The sequence below is a fragment of the Eucyclogobius newberryi genome, unplaced genomic scaffold, assembly GCF_026437365.1.
Source record: "Eucyclogobius newberryi isolate DKJ021-1_F unplaced genomic scaffold, fEucNew1.0.hap1 SCAF_23, whole genome shotgun sequence".
In the NCBI taxonomy this organism is placed as follows: Eukaryota; Metazoa; Chordata; class Actinopteri; order Gobiiformes; family Gobiidae; genus Eucyclogobius; species Eucyclogobius newberryi.
This window is the reverse complement of record NW_027315868.1, coordinates 98155-119067: the sequence shown is the minus strand read 5'-3', so window position 1 is coordinate 119067 and position 20913 is coordinate 98155. Positions and strand designations below refer to the sequence as shown.

At 50.0% G+C, this 20913-nt stretch overlaps 1 protein-coding gene across 1 annotated transcript in view; it reads right to left on the bottom strand.

Annotated features, from left to right (window-relative positions):
- LOC140372448 (ubiquitin-associated protein 1-like) overlaps positions 1–20548 on the bottom strand; it is a 32054-nt gene extending 11506 nt beyond the window's left edge. The window contains exons 1-4 of the mRNA XM_072459547.1: positions 20366–20548; positions 8986–9040; positions 5979–6097; positions 3101–3844 (exon numbers count right to left, since the gene is read on the bottom strand). Coding sequence (XP_072315648.1) covers positions 3101–3844; positions 5979–6097; positions 8986–9031 — 909 coding nt within the window. The 5' untranslated portion in view covers positions 9032–9040; positions 20366–20548. The remainder of the gene's footprint in view (positions 1–3100; positions 3845–5978; positions 6098–8985; positions 9041–20365) is intronic.
- Positions 20549–20913: the final 365 nt, after the last annotated feature.

The following is a 20913-nucleotide window of genomic DNA, read 5'->3' as shown; positions in this document are numbered from 1 at the left end:
CTCCAGCACGCTCCAGCACGCTCCAGCACCACCAGCACGCTCCAGCACCACCAGCACGCTCCAGCACCACCACCACCACGCTCCAGCACGCTCCAGCAGCACGCTCCAGCACCACCACCACGCTCCAGCACCACGCTCCAGCACCACCAGCACGCTCCAGCACGCTCCAGCACCACGCTCCAGCACCACCACCACGCTCCAGCACGCTCCAGCACGCTCCAGCACCACCACCACGCTCCAGCACCACCAGCACACTCCAGCACCACCAGCACGCTCCAGCACCACCACCAGCACGCTCCAGCACCACCAGCACGCTCCAGCACGCTCCAGCACCACGCTCCAGCACCACCACCACGCTCCAGCACGCTCCAGCACGCTCCAGCACCACCACCACGCTCCAGCACCACCAGCACACTCCAGCACCACCAGCACGCTCCAGCACCACCACCACCACGCTCCAGCACGCTCCAGCACCACGCTCCAGCACCACCACCACGCTCCAGCACCACCAGCACCACCAGCACGCTCCAGCACCACGCTCCAGCACCACCACCACGCTCCAGCACCACCACCACGCTCCAGCACCACCAGCACGCTCCAGCACCACCAGCACGCTCCAGCACCACCACCACGCTCCAGCACCACCAGCACGCTCCAGCACCACCAGCACGCTCCAGCACGCTCCAGCACCACGCTCCAGCACCACCACCACGCTCCAGCACGCTCCAGCACGCTCCAGCACCACCACCACGCTCCAGCACCACCAGCACACTCCAGCACCACCAGCACGCTCCAGCACCACCACCACCACGCTCCAGCACGCTCCAGCACCACGCTCCAGCACCACCACCACGCTCCAGCACCACCAGCACCACCAGCACGCTCCAGCACCACGCTCCAGCACCACCACCACGCTCCAGCACCACCACCACGCTCCAGCACCACCAGCACGCTCCAGCACCACCAGCACGCTCCAGCACCACCACCACGCTCCAGCACCACCAGCACGCTCCAGCACCACCAGCACGCTCCAGCACCACCACCACGCTCCAGCACCACCAGCACGCTCCAGCACCACCACCACGCTCCAGCACCACCACCATGCTCCAGCACCACCAGCACGCTCCAGCACGCTCCAGCACCACCAGCACGCTCCAGCACCACCAGCACGCTCCAGCACCACGCTCCAGCACCACCACCACGCTCCAGCACCACCAGCACCACCAGCACGCTCCAGCACCACGCTCCAGCACCACCACCACGCTCCAGCACCACCACCACGCTCCAGCACCACCAGCACGCTCCAGCACCACCAGCACGCTCCAGCACCACCACCACGCTCCAGCACCACCAGCACGCTCCAGCACCACCAGCACGCTCCAGCACCACCACCACGCTCCAGCACCACCAGCACGCTCCAGCACCACCACCACGCTCCAGCACCACCACCATGCTCCAGCACCACCAGCACGCTCCAGCACGCTCCAGCACCACCAGCACGCTCCAGCACCACCAGCACGCTCCAGCACCACGCTCCAGCACCACCACCACGCTCCAGCACCACCAGCACCACCAGCACGCTCCAGCACCACGCTCCAGCACCACCACCACGCTCCAGCACCACCACCACGCTCCAGCACCACCAGCACGCTCCAGCACCACCAGCACGCTCCAGCACCACCACCACGCTCCAGCACCACCAGCACGCTCCAGCACCACCAGCACGCTCCAGCACCACCACCACGCTCCAGCACCACCAGCACGCTCCAGCACCACCACCACGCTCCAGCACCACCACCATGCTCCAGCACCACCAGCACGCTCCAGCACGCTCCAGCACCACCAGCACGCTCCAGCACCACCAGCACGCTCCAGCACCACGCTCCAGCACCACCACCACGCTCCAGCACCACCAGCACCACCAGCACGCTCCAGCACCACCACCACGCTCCAGCACCACCAGCACGCTCCAGCACCACCAGCACGCTCCAGCACCACCACCACGCTCCAGCACCACCAGCACGCTCCAGCACCACCAGCACGCTCCAGCACCACCACCACGCTCCAGCACCACCAGCACGCTCCAGCACCACCACCACGCTCCAGCACCACCACCATGCTCCAGCACCACCAGCACGCTCCAGCACGCTCCAGCACCACCAGCACGCTCCAGCACCACCAGCACGCTCCAGCAGCACCACCAGCACGCTCCAGCACCACCACCACCACGCTCCAGCACCACCAGCACGCTCCAGCACCACCAGCACGCTCCAGCACACGTGTGACTAACGAGGCCGGACTCAGGACTTACACAGACTTTAAAAATAAGAAAGAGCCTTTGGCAGCACTGGTCATGTGACTTTAAAGATCCCATTTCATGCTATTGGATCATAATAAGTGTTGCACCCATAACATAATAGTTATAAATATATATATATATATAAAAAGTGTGTCCCCGGCCACCCCGTGACGTAGTCTCAGTGAGAGGGTGTGTCCCCGCCCACCCCGTGACGTAGTCTCAGTGAGAGGGTGTGTCCCCGCCCACCCCGTGACGTAGTCTCAGTGAGAGGGTGTGTCCCCGCCCACCCCGTGACGTAGTCTCAGTGAGAGGGTGTGTCCCCGCCCACCCCGTGACGTAGTCTCAGTGAGAGGGTGTGTCCCCGCCCACCCCGTGACGTAGTCTCAGTGAGAGGGTGTGTCCCCGCCCACCCCGTGACGTAGTCTCAGTGAGAGCGTGTGTCCCCGCCCACCCCGTGACGTAGTCTCAGTGAGAGCGTGTGTCCCCGCCCACCCCGCGACGTAGTCTCAGTGAGAGCGTGTGTCCCCGCCCACCCCGCGACGTAGTCTCAGTGAGAGCGTTTCCTCTCGATTGCGGGGGCGGGGCCGGGGGGCGTGTTACAGGTACAGAGTGCTTCCTGGAGGAGGGGCTGGAACAGCGTGCTGCGGGGCCCCGTTCTTCTGCTCACCCGAGGGGAAGGAGAGAGACTGTTCTCTAGCTAAAGACTTTGGGCTCATACACGAGGACAATGGCTCTGAGAAGGTTAAAGCTCTGATGATACGGGACCTTTAATGTCAGAATGTTTCATGTGAAGTAACTCACAGCTTTGGCGTTTCCACTCTTGTTCAGCGCAGGCTCCGGTGCCACGATCACTTCTCCCCTCTGCGTCCTCTGGGGGGAACCGTTGGGCAGCCTCGTGGAGGGAGGCGGGGCCTGTTTGAGAGAGGACGGGGCCACGTGGTGCTCAGAGTCTGACAGTTTGGGAAAAGAGAGCGAGCGGATGTTACACGGCCGATCGTCCACGAGGCCGTTTGGTTTGTGTGTGAAGGCTTTGCTCGCCGCGCCGCCGCCGGCCGAGACGGTCGCGGTGCTGGAGGCGGTCGAGGCGGCTGAAGGCGGCGAGGGGCTGCTCCCGCGTGAGCCCGGCCCCAGGCGAGGCCCTTCAGACGGCGAGGAGAAGGGCTGAGGCTGACTCTGGAGGATGCTCCTCAGCTCTTCTTTGTCGTCCAGAGTTTTGAGCTCTAGTTTGTCAAAAGGATCCTCCTCGCGCTCGAAGTCGGTCAGGTCGAGCGAGTGCAGCGCCGGAGCGGGCAGCGAGCTGCGCGGGCCCAGGGAGGGAGCGGGCAGCGGCGTCAGGATGGCGTTGTGGCTCATAGCGGCTAACACGGGGTTGAGCGCCGGCGGTGGAGGCTCGTGAGCGTCTGCGGAGCCAGCGTCGGGCTCTTCTCCACGACCGTCTGCGTCGCCCCGTCCAATCACGGCCTCGTCTGCTCGAGTCTGAGCCAATCGAGCCTCAGCCAGCTCCAGACCCCACTGCACGCTGCGGCGCTCCAGAGAGAAGTCATACTGAGGACAACAGACACAACCACAGACACGTTCAGGTCATACTGAGGACCACAGACACGTTTAGGTCATACTGAGGACCACAGACACAACCACAGACACGTTCAGGTCATACTGAGGACCACAGACACGTTTAGGTCATACTGAGGACCACAGACACGTTCAGGTCATGCTGAGGACCACAGACACGTTCAGGTCATGCTGAGGACCACAGACACGTTCAGGTCATACTGAGGACCACAGACACGTTCAGGTCATGCTGAGGACCACAGACACGGTTAGGTCATGCTGAGGACCACAGACACGTTCAGGTCATACTGAGGACCACAGACACGTTCAGGTCATACTGAGGACCACAGACAAGTTCAGGTCATACTGAGGACCACAGACACGTTCAGGTCATACTGAGGACCACAGACACGTTTAGGTCATACTGAGGACCACAGACACGTTCAGGTCATACTGAGGACCACAGACAAGTTCAGGTCATACTGAGGACCACAGACACGTTCAGGTCATACTGAGGACCACAGACACAGTTAGGTCATACTGAGGACCACAGACACGGTTAGGTCATACTGAGGACCACAGACACGTTTAGGTCATACTGAGGACCACCGACACGTTTAGGTCAAACTGAGGACCACAGACACGTTTAGGTCATACTGAGGACCACAGACACGTTTAGGTCATACTGAGGACCACAGACACGGTTAGGTCATACTGAGGACCACAGACACGGTTAGGTCATACTGAGGACCACAGACACGTTTAGGTCATACTCAGGACCACAGACACGTTTAGGTCATACTGAGGACCACAGACACGGTTAGGTCATACTGAGGACCACAGACACGTTTAGGTCATACTCAGGACCACAGACACGTTTAGGTCATACTGAGGACCACAGACACGTTTAGGTCATACTGAGGACCACAGACACGGTTAGGTCATGCTGAGGACCACAGACACGTTTAGGTCAAACTGAGGACCACAGACACGTTTAGGTCATACTGAGGACCACAGACACGGTTAGGTCATGCTGAGGACCACAGACACGTTTAGGTCATACTGAGGACCACAGACACGTTTAGGTCATACTGAGGACCACAGACACGGTTAGGTCATACTGAGGACCACAGACACGGTTAGGTCATACTGAGGACCACAGACACGGTTAGGTCATGCTGAGGACCACAGACACGTTTAGGTCATGCTGAGGACCACAGACACGGTTAGGTCATACTGAGGACCACAGACACGTTTAGGTCATGCTGAGGACCACAGACACGGTTAGGTCATACTGAGGACCACAGACACGGTTAGGTCATACTGAGGACCACAGACACGGTTAGGTCATGCTGAGGACCACAGACACGTTCAGGTCATACTGAGGACCACAGACACGGTTAGGTTATGCTGAGGACCACAGACACCTTCAGGTCATACTGAGGACCACAGACACGGTTAGGTCATGCTGAGGACCACAGACACGTTTAGGTCATGCTGAGGACCACAGACACGGTTAGGTCATACTGAGGACCACAGACACGTTTAGGTCATGCTGAGGACCACAGACACGGTTAGGTCATACTGAGGACCACAGACACGGTTAGGTCATACTGAGGACCACAGACACGGTTAGGTCATGCTGAGGACCACAGACACGTTCAGGTCATACTGAGGACCACAGACACGGTTAGGTTATGCTGAGGACCACAGACACCTTCAGGTCATACTGAGGACCACAGACACGGTTAGGTCATACTGAGGACCACAGACACGGTTAGGTCATGCTGAGGACCACAGACACGTTCAGGTCATACTGAGGACCACAGACACGTTTAGGTCATACTGAGGACCACAGACACGGTTAGGTCAGGACATGGTCAGGACATGGTCAGGACATGGTCAGGACATGGTCAGGACATGGTCAGGACAGTTGGTGTCAATGCTAATCATAACAACAAAGTGAAGTGACATAAACATGGGGCTTTATCACAGACTGGATTATTCTTCTCATTATGGTCTTATTTTATGGCACATTACAGAGGCGTCTGTGATCACATGACTCACGGTCAGTAAACAAAACTGTTGAACACTGACACATATTGTTTAGTTCTGGACAGACACTGACCTGAGCGAGCAGCAGCGCTGAGTCGGGCACGCAGAAGCCCACAGGGAAACCCACTTTGGACGGGCACCGGAACCTCTCATTCACCTTAAAGGGCACGTCCTCCAGGTAACTCACAGGGCCTGGGCACAGACACAAGCACGTCACAACTACAGACGCAACAACAGACAGCAACGTCACAGACACAACCACAACCACAGACACAAGCACGTCACAACTACAGACGCAACAACAGACAGCAACGTCACAGACACAACCACAACCACAGACACAAGCACGTCACAACTACAGACGCAACAACAGACAGCAACGTCACAGACACAACCACAACCACAGACACAAGCACGTCACAACTACAGACGCAACAACAGACAGCAACGTCACAGACACAACCACAGACACAAGCACGTCACAACTACAGACGCAACAACACAGACACAACCACAGACACAACCACAGACACAACCACAGACACAAGCACAGACACAAGCACGTCACAACTACAGACGCAACAACAGACAGCAACGTCACAGACACAACCACAACCACAGACACAAGCACGTCACAACTACAGACGCAACAACAGACAGCAACGTCACAGACACAACCACAACCACAGACACAAGCACGTCACAACTACAGACGCAACAACAGACAGCAACGTCACAGACACAACCACAACCACAGACACAAGCACGTCACAACTACAGACGCAACAACAGACAGCAACGTCACAGACACAACCACAACCACAGACACAAGCACGTCACAACTACAGACGCAACAACAGACAGCAACGTCACAGACACAACCACAACCACAGACACAAGCACGTCACAACTACAGACGCAACAACAGACAGCAACGTCACAGACACAACCACAGACACAAGCACGTCACAACTACAGACGCAACAACACAGACACAACCACAGACACAACCACAGACACAACCACAGACACAAGCACAGACACAAGCACGTCACAACTACAGACGCAACAACAGACAGCAACGTCACAGACACAACCACAGACACAAGCACGTCACAACTACAGACGCAACAACAGACAACCACGTCACAGACACAACCACAGACACAACCACGTCACAACTACAGACGCAACAACAGACAACCACGTCACAGACACAACCACAACCACAGACACAAGCACGTCACAACTACAGACGCAACAACAGACAGCAACGTCACAGACACAACCACAACCACAGACACAAGCACGTCACAACTACAGACGCAACAACAGACAGCAACGTCACAGACACAACCACAACCATAGACACAAGCACGTCACAACTACAGACGCAACAACAGACAGCAACGTCACAGACACAACCACAGACACAAGCACGTCACAACTACAGACGCAACAACACAGACACAACCACAGACACAACCACAGACACAACCACAGACACAAGCACAGACACAAGCACGTCACAACTACAGACGCAACAACAGACAGCAACGTCACAGACACAACCACAGACACAAGCACGTCACAACTACAGACGCAACAACAGACAACCACGTCACAGACACAACCACAGACACAACCACGTCACAACTACAGACGCAACAACAGACAACCACGTCACAGACACAACCACAGACACAAGCACGTCAAAACTACAGACGCAACAACAGACAACCACTTCACAGACACAAGCACGTCACAACTACAGACGCAACAACAGACAACCACGTCACAGACACAACCACAGACACAAGCACGTCACAACTACAGACGCAACAACAGACAACCACGTCACAGACACAACCACAGACACAAGCACGTCACAACTACAGACGCAACAACAGACAACCACGTCACAGACACAACCACAGACACAAGCACGTCACAACTACAGACGCAACAACAGACAACCACGTCACAGACACAACCACAGACACAAGCACGTCACAACTACAGACGCAACAACAGACTTCCATGTCACAGACACAACCACAGACACAAGCACGTCACAACTACAGACGCAACAACAGACTTCCACGTCACAGGCACAAGCACGTCACAACTACAGACGCAACAACAGACAACCACGTCACAGACACAACCACAGACACGTCACAACTACAGACGCAACAACAGACAAAAACGTCACAGGCACACATCACAGACGCAACAACAGACAACCACAGACACAAGCACGTCACAACTACAGCCGCAACAACAGACAACCACGTCACAGACACAACCACAGACACACAACCACAGACACAAGCACGTCACAACTACAGACGCAACAACAGACAACCACGTCACAGACCCACATCACAGACACAACCACAGACGCAACAACAGTCAACCACATCCACAGACACAAGCACGTCACAACTACAGACGCAACAACAGACAACCACGTCACAGACACAACCACAGACACACAACCACAGATACAAGCACGTCACAACTACAGACGCAACAGACAACCACGTCACAGACACACAACCACGTCACAACCACAGACGCACAACCACAGACGCACAACATCACAACCACTGGCACAACGCCCACAGACGCAACCACGTCACAACCACAGACACACAACACCACAACCACAGACACAGCCACGTCACAACCACAGACACAACCACAGACACAACCACAGACAAAACCACGTCACAGACACAGCCAGAGACGCAACCATGTCACAACCACAGACACAACCACAGACACAGCCAGAGACGCAACCATGTCACAACCACAGACACAACCATGTCACAACTACAGACACAGCCAGAGACGCAATCATGTCCCAACCAGACACAACCACGTCACAACCACAGACACAACCACGTCACAACCACAGACACAACCACGTCACAACCACAGACGCAACCACGTCACAACCACAGATGCAACCAGACACATCCACACAGACACAACCATAGACACAAGCAGGTCACAACCACAGACACACAACAACACAACCACGTCACATTGATTGATCATGGATTGGTCCTCACCGTTGTTGTGTGCGTCTGATCCTGATCCAGACTTCCTCGCAGCCATTGAGAGAGTCTGAAGAAGAAGAAGAGTTACAGACACGATCCTGGACACAAAATAAAGCTCTTGAGCCAGAGGACATGGGACAAAGAGCCACAGCCTCCTGAGCCAGAGGACATGGGACAAAGAGCCACAGCCTCCTGAGACAGAGGAGATGGGACAAAGAGCCACAGCCTCCTGAGCCAGAGGAGATGGGACAAAGAGCCACAGCCTCCTGAGCCAGAGGAGATGGGACAAAGAGCCACAGCCTCCTGAGCCAGAGGAGATGGGACAAAGAGCCACAGCCTCCTGAGCCAGAGGAGATGGGACAAAGAGCCACAGCCTCCTGAGCCAGAGGAGATGGGACAAAGAGCCACAGCCTCCTGAGCCAGAGGAGATGGGACAAAGAGCCACAGCCTCCTGAGCCAGAGGAGATGGGACAAAGAGCCACAGCCTCCTGAGCCAGAGGAGATGGGACAAAGAGCCACAGCCTCCTGAGACAGAGGAGATGGGACAAAGAGCCACAGCCTCCTGAGCCAGAGGAGATGGGACAAAGAGCCACAGCCTCCTGAGACAGAGGAGATGGGACAAAGAGCCACAGCCTCCTGAGACAGAGGAGATGGGACAAAGAGCCACAGCCTCCTGAGCCAGAGGAGATGGGACAAAGAGCCACAGCCTCCTGAGACAGAGGAGATGGGACAAAGAGCCACACATTTAGAGACTCATTCAGAGAGTGTTTCTTGAGTGGCTCCTGAAGAATGTCTCTTTGAGCCGCTCCTCTGCCCGAGGCGTGACACAGAAACTGTTTCAGACGTTAATAACAAACTCTAAAGCTTTTGAGGAGCCATATAGTCCTACACCAGAGTCATAGTCCTACACCAGAGTTATAGTCCTGCACCAGAGTCATAGTCCTACACCAGAGTTATAGTCCTGCACCAGAGTCATAGTCCTACACCAGAGTCATAGTCCTACACCAGAGTTATAGTCCTGCACCAGAGTCATAGTCCTACACCAGAGTTATAGTCCTGCACCAGAGTCATAGTCCTACACCAGAGTCATAGTCCTACACCAGAGTTATAGTCCTGCACCAGAGTCATAGTCCTACACCAGAGTTATAGTCCTGCACCAGAGTCATAGTCCTACACCAGAGTTATAGTCCTACACCAGAGTCATAGTCCTACACCAGAGTTAGTCACATACCAGAGTCATAGTCCTACACCAGAGTCATAGTCCTGCACCAGTTATAGTCCTACACCAGAGTCATAGTCCTACACCAGAGTCATAGTCCTACACCAGAGTTAGTCACATACCAGAGTTATAGTCCTACACCAGAGTTATAGTCCTACGCCAGTTATAGTCCTACACCAGAGTTATATTCCTACACCAGAGTCATAGTCACATACCAGAGTTATAGTCCTACACCAGAGTTATAGTCACATACCAGAGTTATAGTCCTACACCAGAGTTATAGTCCTACACCAGAGTCATAGTCCTACACCAGAGTTATAGACCTACACCAGAGTCATAGTCCTACACCAGAGTTATAGTCACATACCAGAGTTATAGTCCTACACCAGAGTTATAGTCCTACACCAGTTATAGTCCTACACCAGAGTCATAGTCACATACCAGAGTTATAGTCCTACACCAGAGTTATAGTCCTACACCAGAGTCATAGTCCTACACCAGAGTTATAGTCCTACACCAGAGTTATAGTGCTACACCAGAGTTATAGTCCTACACCAGAGTCATAGTCCTACACCAGAGTCATACACCAGAGTCATAGTCCTACACCAGAGTTATAGTCCTACACCAGAGTTATAGTGCTACACCAGAGTCATAGTCCTACACCAGAGTCATAGTCCTACACCAGAGTTATAGTCCTACACCAGAGTTATAGTGCTACACCAGAGTTATAGTCCTACACCAGAGTCATAGTCCTACACCAGAGTCAAAGTCCTACACCAGAGTTATAGTCACATACCAGAGTTATAGTCCTACACCAGAGTTATAGTCCTACATCAGAGTTATAGTCCTACACCAGAGTCATAGTCCTACACCAGAGTCATAGTCCTACACCAGAGTTATAGTCCTACACCAGAGTCATAGTCCTACACCAGAGTTAGTCACATACCAGAGTTATAGTCCTACACCAGAGTTATAGTCCTACACCAGAGTCATAGTCACATACCAGAGTTATAGTCCTACACCAGAGTTATAGTCCTACACCAGAGTTATAGTCCTACACCAGTCATAGTCCTACACCAGAGTCATAGTCCTACACCAGAGTTATAGTCCTACACCAGAGTCAAAGTCCTACACCAGAGTCAAAGTCCTACACCAGAGTTATAGTCCTACACCAGAGTTATAGTCCTACACCAGAGTTATAGTCCTACACCAGAGTCATAGTCCTACACCAGAGTCATAGTCACATACCAGAGTTATAGTCCTACACCAGAGTCATAGTGCTACACCAGAGTCATAGTGCTACACCAGAGTTATAGTCCTACACCAGAGTTATAGTCCTACACCAGAGTTATAGTGCTACACCAGAGTTATAGTCCTACACCAGAGTTATAGTCCTACACCAGAGTCATAGTCCTACACCAGAGTTAGTCACATACCAGAGTTATAGTCCTACACCAGAGTCATAGTCCTACACCAGAGTCATAGTCCTACACCAGAGTTATAGTCCTACACCAGAGTCATAGTCCTACACCAGAGTTATAGTCCTACACCAGAGTCATAGTCCTACACCAGAGTTATAGTCACATACCAGAGTTATAGTCCTACACCAGAGTCATAGTCCTACACCAGAGTCATAGTCACATACCAGAGTTATAGTCCTTAACCAGAGTTATAGTCCTACACCAGAGTTATAGTCCTACACCAGAGTTATAGTCCTACACCAGAGTCATAGTCCTACACCAGAGTCAGTCACATACCAGAGTTATAGTCCTACACCAGAGTCATAGTCCTACACCAGAGTTATAGTGCTACACCAGAGTTATAGTGCTACACCAGAGTTATAGTGCTACACCAGAGTTATAGTCCTAAACCAGAGTCATAGTCCTACACCAGAGTCATAGTCACATACCAGAGTCATAGTCCTACACCAGAGTCATAGTCACATACCAGAGTCATAGTCCTACACCAGAGTTATAGTCCTACACTAGAGTTATAGTCCTACACCAGAGTTATAGTCCTACACCAGAGTCATAGTCCTACATCAGAGTTATAGTCCTACACCAGAGTTATAGTGCTACACCAGAGTTATAGTCCTACACCAGAGTTATAGTCCTACACCAGTCATAGTCCTACACCAGAGTTATAGTCCTACACCAGAGTCATAGTCCTACACCAGAGTTATAGTCCTACACCAGAGTTATAGTCACATACCAGAGTTATAGTCCTACACCAGAGTTATAGTCACATACCAGAGGAGATGGGACAAAGAGCCACAGCCTCCTGAGACAGAGGAGATGGGACAAAGAGCCACACATTTAGAGACTCATTCAGAGAGTGTTTCTTGAGTGGCTCCTGAAGAATGTCTCTTTGAGCCGCTCCTCTGCCCGAGGCGTGACACAGAAACTGTTTCAGACGTTAATAACAAACTCTAAAGCTTTTGAGGAGCCATATAGTCCTACACCAGAGTCATAGTCCTACACCAGAGTTATAGTCCTGCACCAGAGTCATAGTCCTACACCAGAGTTATAGTCCTGCACCAGAGTCACAGTCCTACACCAGAGTCATAGTCCTACACCAGAGTTATAGTCCTGCACCAGAGTCATAGTCCTACACCAGAGTTATAGTCCTGCACCAGAGTCATAGTCCTACACCAGAGTTATAGTCCTACACCAGAGTCATAGTCCTACACCAGAGTTAGTCACATACCAGAGTCATAGTCCTACACCAGAGTCATAGTCCTGCACCAGTTATAGTCCTACACCAGAGTCATAGTCCTACACCAGAGTCATAGTCCTACACCAGAGTTAGTCACATACCAGAGTTATAGTCCTACACCAGAGTTATAGTCCTACGCCAGTTATAGTCCTACACCAGAGTTATATTCCTACACCAGAGTCATAGTCACATACCAGAGTTATAGTCCTACACCAGAGTTATATTCCTACACCAGAGTTATAGTCACATACCAGAGTTATAGTCCTACACCAGAGTTATAGTCCTACACCAGAGTCATAGTCCTACACCAGAGTTATAGACCTACACCAGAGTCATAGTCCTACACCAGAGTTATAGTCACATACCAGAGTTATAGTCCTACACCAGAGTTATAGTCCTACACCAGTTATAGTCCTACACCAGAGTCATAGTCACATACCAGAGTTATAGTCCTACACCAGAGTTATAGTCCTACACCAGAGTCATAGTCCTACACCAGAGTTATAGTCCTACACCAGAGTTATAGTGCTACACCAGAGTTATAGTCCTACACCAGAGTCATAGTCCTACACCAGAGTCATACACCAGAGTCATAGTCCTACACCAGAGTTATAGTCCTACACCAGAGTTATAGTGCTACACCAGAGTCATAGTCCTACACCAGAGTCATAGTCCTACACCAGAGTTATAGTCCTACACCAGAGTTATAGTGCTACACCAGAGTTATAGTCCTACACCAGAGTCATAGTCCTACACCAGAGTCAAAGTCCTACACCAGAGTTATAGTCACATACCAGAGTTATAGTCCTACACCAGAGTTATAGTCCTACATCAGAGTTATAGTCCTACACCAGAGTCATAGTCCTACACCAGAGTCATAGTCCTACACCAGAGTTATAGTCCTACACCAGAGTCATAGTCCTACACCAGAGTTAGTCACATACCAGAGTTATAGTCCTACACCAGAGTTATAGTCCTACACCAGAGTCATAGTCACATACCAGAGTTATAGTCCTACACCAGAGTTATAGTCCTACACCAGAGTTATAGTCCTACACCAGAGTTATAGTCCTACACCAGTCATAGTCCTACACCAGAGTCATAGTCCTACACCAGAGTTATAGTCCTACACCAGAGTCATAGTCACATACCAGAGTTATAGTCCTACACCAGAGTTATAGTCCTACACCAGAGTTATAGTCCTACACCAGTCATAGTCCTACACCAGAGTCATAGTCCTACACCAGAGTTATAGTCCTACACCAGAGTCAAAGTCCTACACCAGAGTTAGTCCTACACCAGAGTTATAGTCCTACACCAGAGTCATAGTCCTACACCAGAGTCATAGTCACATACCAGAGTTATAGTCCTACACCAGAGTCATAGTGCTACACCAGAGTCATAGTGCTACACCAGAGTTATAGTCCTACACCAGAGTTATAGTCCTACACCAGAGTTATAGTGCTACACCAGAGTCGTAGTCCTACACCAGAGTTATAGTGCTACACCAGAGTTATAGTCCTACACCAGAGTTATAGTCCTACACCAGAGTCATAGTCCTACACCAGAGTTAGTCCTACACCAGAGTCATAGTCCTACACCAGAGTCATAGTCCTACACCAGAGTCATAGTCCTACACCAGAGTTATAGTCCTACACCAGAGTCATAGTCCTACACCAGAGTTATAGTCCTACACCAGAGTCATAGTCCTACACCAGAGTTATAGTCACATACCAGAGTTATAGTCCTACACCAGAGTCATAGTCCTACACCAGAGTCATAGTCACATACCAGAGTTATAGTCCTTAACCAGAGTTATAGTCCTACACCAGAGTTATAGTCCTACACCAGAGTTATAGTCCTACACCAGAGTCATAGTCCTACACCAGAGTCAGTCACATACCAGAGTTATAGTCCTACACCAGAGTCATAGTCCTACACCAGAGTTATAGTGCTACACCAGAGTTATAGTGCTACACCAGAGTTATAGTGCTACACCAGAGTTATAGTCCTAAACCAGAGTCATAGTCCTACACCAGAGTCATAGTCACATACCAGAGTCATAGTCCTACACCAGAGTCATAGTCACATACCAGAGTCATAGTCCTACACCAGAGTTATAGTCCTACACTAGAGTTATAGTCCTACACCTGAGTTATAGTCCTACACCAGAGTCATAGTCCTACACCAGAGTTATAGTCCTACACCAGAGTTATAGTGCTACACCAGAGTTATAGTCCTACACCAGTCATAGTCCTACACCAGAGTTATAGTCCTACACCAGAGTCATAGTCCTACACCAGAGTTATAGTCCTACACCAGAGTTATAGTCACATACCAGAGTTATAGTCCTACACCAGAGTTATAGTCCTACGCCAGAGTTATAGTCCTGCGCCAGAGTTATAGTCCTGCACCAGTTATAGTCCTACACCAGAGTCATAGTCCTACACCAGAGTTAGTCACATACCAGAGTTATAGTCCTACACCAGAGTTATAGTCCTACGCCAGTTATAGTCCTACACCAGTCATAGTCCTACACCAGAGTTATAGTCCTACACCAGAGTCATAGTCCTACACCAGAGTTATAGTCCTACACCAGAGTTATAGTCCCACACCAGAGTTATAGTCCTACACCAGAGTTATAGTGCTACACCAGAGTCATAGTCCTACACCAGAGTTATAGTCCTACACCAGAGTTATAGTCCTACACCAGTCATAGTCCTACACCAGAGTTATAGTCCCACACCAGAGTTATAGTCCTACACCAGAGTTATAGTCCTACACCAGAGTCATAGTCCTACACCAGAGTCATAGTCCTACACCAGAGTTATAGTCCCACACCAGAGTTATAGTCCCACACCAGAGTTATAGTCCTACACCAGAGTCATAGTCCTACACCAGAGTCATAGTCCTACACCAGAGTTATAGTCCCACACTAGAGTTATAGTCCCACACCAGAGTTATAGTCCCACACCAGAGTTAGTCCTACACCAGAGTTATAGTCCTACACCAGAGTTATAGTGCTACACCAGAGTCATAGTCCTACACCAGAGTTATAGTCCTACACCAGAGTCATAGTCCTACACCAGAGTCATAGTCCTACACCAGAGTTATAGTCACATACCAGAGTTATAGTCCTACACCAGAGTTATAGTCCTACACCAGAGTCATAGTCCTACACCAGAGTCATAGTCCTACACCAGAGTTATAGTCACATACCAGAGTTATAGTCCTACACCAGAGTTATAGTCCTACACCAGAGTTATAGTCCTAAACCAGAGTCATAGTCCTACACCAGAGTCATAGTCACATACAAGAGTCATAGTCCTACACCAGAGTCATAGTCACATACCAGAGTCATAGTCCTACACCAGAGTTATAGTCCTACACCAGAGTCATAGTCCTACACCAGAGTTATAGTCCTACACCAGAGTTATAGTCCTACACCAGAGTTATAGTCCTACACCAGAGTCATAGTCCTACACCAGAGTTATAGTCCTACACCAGAGTTATAGTGCTACACCAGAGTTATAGTCCTACAACAGAGTCACAGTCCTACACCAGAGTCATACACCAGAGTCATAGTCCTACACCAGAGTTATAGTCCTACACCAGAGTTATAGTGCTACACCAGAGTCATAGTCCTACACCAGAGTCCTAGTCCTACACCAGAGTTATAGTCCTACACCAGAGTTATAGTGCTACACCAGAGTTATAGTCCTACACCAGAGTCATAGTCCTACACCAGAGTCAAAGTCCTACACCAGAGTTATAGTCACATACCAGAGTTATAGTCCTACACCAGAGTTATAGTCCTACATCAGAGTTATAGTCCTACACCAGAGTCATAGTCCTACACCAGAGTTATAGTCCTACACCAGAGTTATAGTCCTACACCAGAGTCATAGTCCTACACCAGAGTTAGTCACATACCAGAGTTATAGTCCTATACCAGAGTTATAGTCCTACACCAGAGTCATAGTCACATACCAGAGTTATAGTCCTACACCAGAGTTATAGTCCTACACCAGAGTTATAGTCCTACACCAGAGTTATAGTCCTACACCAGTCATAGTCCTACACCAGAGTCATAGTCCTACACCAGAGTTATAGTCCTACACCAGAGTCAAAGTCCTACACCAGAGTTATAGACCTACACCAGAGTTATAGTCCTACACCAGAGTCATAGTCCTACACCAGAGTTATAGTCCTACACCAGAGTTATAGTCCTACACCAGAGTCATAGTCCTACACCAGAGTCATAGTCACATACCAGTTATAGTCCTACACCAGAGTCATAGTGCTACACCAGAGTCATAGTGCTACACCAGAGTTATAGTCCTACACCAGAGTTATAGTCCTACACCAGAGTTATAGTGCTACACCAGAGTCATAGTCCTACACCAGAGTTATAGTGCTACACCAGAGTTATAGTCCTACACCAGAGTTATAGTCCTACACCAGAGTCATAGTCCTACACCAGAGTTATAGTCACATACCAGAGTTATAGTCCTACACCAGAGTCATAGTCCTACACCAGAGTCATAGTCCTACACCAGAGTTATAGTCCTACACCAGAGTCATAGTCCTACACCAGAGTTATAGTCCTACACCAGAGTCATAGTCCTACACCAGAGTTATAGTTACATACCAGAGTTATAGTCCTACACCAGAGTCATAGTCCTACACCAGAGTCATAGTCACATACCAGAGTTATAGTCCTTAACCAGAGTTATAGTCCTACACCAGAGTTATAGTCCTACACCAGAGTTATAGTCCTACACCAGAGTCATAGTCCTACACCAGAGTCAGTCACATACCAGAGTTATAGTCCTACACCAGAGTCATAGTCCTACACCAGAGTTATAGTGCTACACCAGAGTTATAGTGCTACACCAGAGTTATAGTGCTACACCAGAGTTATAGTCCTAAACCAGAGTCATAGTCCTACACCAGAGTCATAGTCACATACCAGAGTCATAGTCCTACACCAGAGTCATAGTCACATACCAGAGTCATAGTCCTACACCAGAGTTATAGTCCTACACCAGAGTCATAGTCCTACACCAGAGTTAGTCCTACACCAGAGTTATAGTCCTACACCAGAGTTATAGTCCTACACCAGAGTCATAGTCCTACACCAGAGTTATAGTCCTACACCAGAGTTATAGTGCTACACCAGAGTTATAGTCCTACACCAGTCATAGTCCTACACCAGAGTTATAGTCCTACACCAGAGTCATAGTCCTACACCAGAGTTATAGTCCTACACCAGAGTTATAGTCACATACCAGAGTTATAGTCCTACACCAGAGTTATAGTCACATACCAGAGTTATAGTCCTACACCAGAGTTATAGTCCTACGCCAGAGTTATAGTCCTGCGCCAGAGTTATAGTCCTGCACCAGTTATAGTCCTACACCAGAGTCATAGTCCTACACCAGAGTTAGTCACATACCAGAGTTATAGTCCTACACCAGAGTTATAGTCCTACGCCAGTTATAGTCCTACACCAGTCATAGTCCTACACCAGAGTTATAGTCCTACACCAGAGTCATAGTCCTACACCAGAGTTATAGTCCTACACCAGAGTTATAGTCCCACACCAGAGTTATAGTCCTACACCAGAGTTATAGTTCTACACCAGAGTCATAGTCCTACACCAGAGTTATAGTCCTACACCAGAGTTATAGTCCTACACCAGTCATAGTCCTACACCAGAGTTATAGTCCCACACCAGAGTTATAGTCCTACACCAGAGTTATAGTCCTACACCAGAGTCATAGTCCTACACCAGAGTCATAGTCCTACACCAGAGTTATAGTCCCACACCAGAGTTATAGTCCCACACCAGAGTTATAGTCCTACACCAGAGTCATAGTCCTACACCAGAGTCATAGTCCTACACCAGAGTCATAGTCCTACACCAGAGTTATAGTCCCACACCAGAGTTATAGTCCTACACCAGAGTTATAGTCCTACACCAGAGTCATAGTCCTACACCAGAGTCATAGTCCTACACCAGAGTTATAGTCCCACACCAGAGTTATAGTCCCACACCAGAGTTATAGTCCTACACCAGAGTCATAGTCCTACACCAGAGTCATAGTCCTACACCAGAGTCATAGTCCTACACCAGAGTTATAGTCCCACACTAGAGTTATAGTCCCACACCAGAGTTATAGTCCCACACCAGAGTTAGTCCTACACCAGAGTTATAGTCCTACACCAGAGTTATAGTGCTACACCAGAGTCATAGTCCTACACCAGAGTTATAGTCCTACACCAGAGTCATAGTCCTACACCAGAGTCATAGTTCTACACCAGAGTTATAGTCACATACCAGAGTTATAGTCCTACACCAGAGTTATAGTCCTACACCAGAGTCATAGTCCTACACCAGAGTCATAGTCCTACACCAGAGTTATAGTCACATACCAGAGTTATAGTCCTACACCAGAGTTATAGTCCTACACCAGAGTTATAGTCCTACACCAGAGTTATAGTGCTACACCAGAGTCATAGTCCTACACCAGAGTTATAGTCCTACACCAGAGTTATAGTCCTACACCAGAGTCATAGTCCTACACCAGAGTTATAGTCCTACACCAGAGTCATAGTCCTACACCAGAGTTATAGTCCCACACCAGAGTTATAGTCCTACACCAGAGTTATAGTGCTACACCAGAGTCATAGTCCTACACCAGAGTTATAGTCCTACACCAGAGTTATAGTCCTACACCAGAGTCATAGTCCTACACCAGAGTTATAGTCCTACACCAGAGTCATAGTCACATACCAGAGTTATAGTCCTACACCAGAGTTATAGTCCTACACCAGAGTCATAGTCCTACACCAGAGTTATAGTCCCACACCAGAGTTATAGTCCCACACCAGAGTTATAGTCCTACACCAGAGTCATAGTCCTACACCAGAGTCATGCAACAGCCACGAGTCCAGATAAAGCGAGACAAAACTCTGATTCTTATCAAAAGTCATCAAACAGCGCAGTTCTCCTCATACACTTTTACTTTCAACATTTAAAATAGGAACTTTCTCCAACATTTGTGACATCTGTGACCGGGAAAATTTCATTATTTATGAAGACATGTGTCATAATGAGTTGTTTGACGTTGTTGTCTTTAGTTAATTGCGTTTACGATCATTAGCATCAGGCTAAGCTACGGCTAGCAGCTTTTCCTCAAAGTACAACGTGTTCAAATCTAATAATTAACCTGTACATCCATGACATGTGTGCAAATGTAAAGTGACGCCTGTTATAGTCAGGACAGTTATGGTATTTCATGACTTTGCAGTGGATTCCCTGTTCATTTTGTGCTTGTCGGCGCGTTAGCTTTGGCCTGGCTAATGTGGCTAATGTTATGAGACGCTGGCACCACCCCTCGCTCCGAAAAGCCTCCGAAAACCCGAGCCAAACTCGGCTTCCGCGGCTCTCACCTGGTCCTGCCCCGCGCTCTTCACTCGAAACACGGACCACGCTTTTCCCCGGGACCACCGCGGACCCGAGCCGCCCTCACACGCGCAACAATCGGCTTTAGTTCGGACAGAAACCGCTTTTCTCCGCCGCTTCTTCGTGCGTCGCCATCTTGAGTTCCGTCCGTGTGCCTGGTTCCTGGTGTGACGTCACAGGCCGGGGTGACGTCAACGGTGTCGTCACAGAGCTTCCGCTGAACAGAAAAATAATATTCTAGAAAACACAAGAATAAAGTCTACAGTCTAACTAGAGTGGGTGGCGATCATGTAACACCGCCACAAAAACATCTTCTTTGAGTTACATTACCTTTATCTACTGTAATTTTTAGACGATATTTTCATTCTTTAGACTTTAGACTTCATTCTATAGACTTCCATTAGACTTTATTCTTCCAGACGCTTTAGAAACCCTTTATTCTCCTTCCTCCTGTTTGGTGTTTAATGGCGGTTTGTTTCCAAGTGTTACATTACCGCCCCCTACTGGAGTTGTACATTCAGTCAAAAGAATGAAG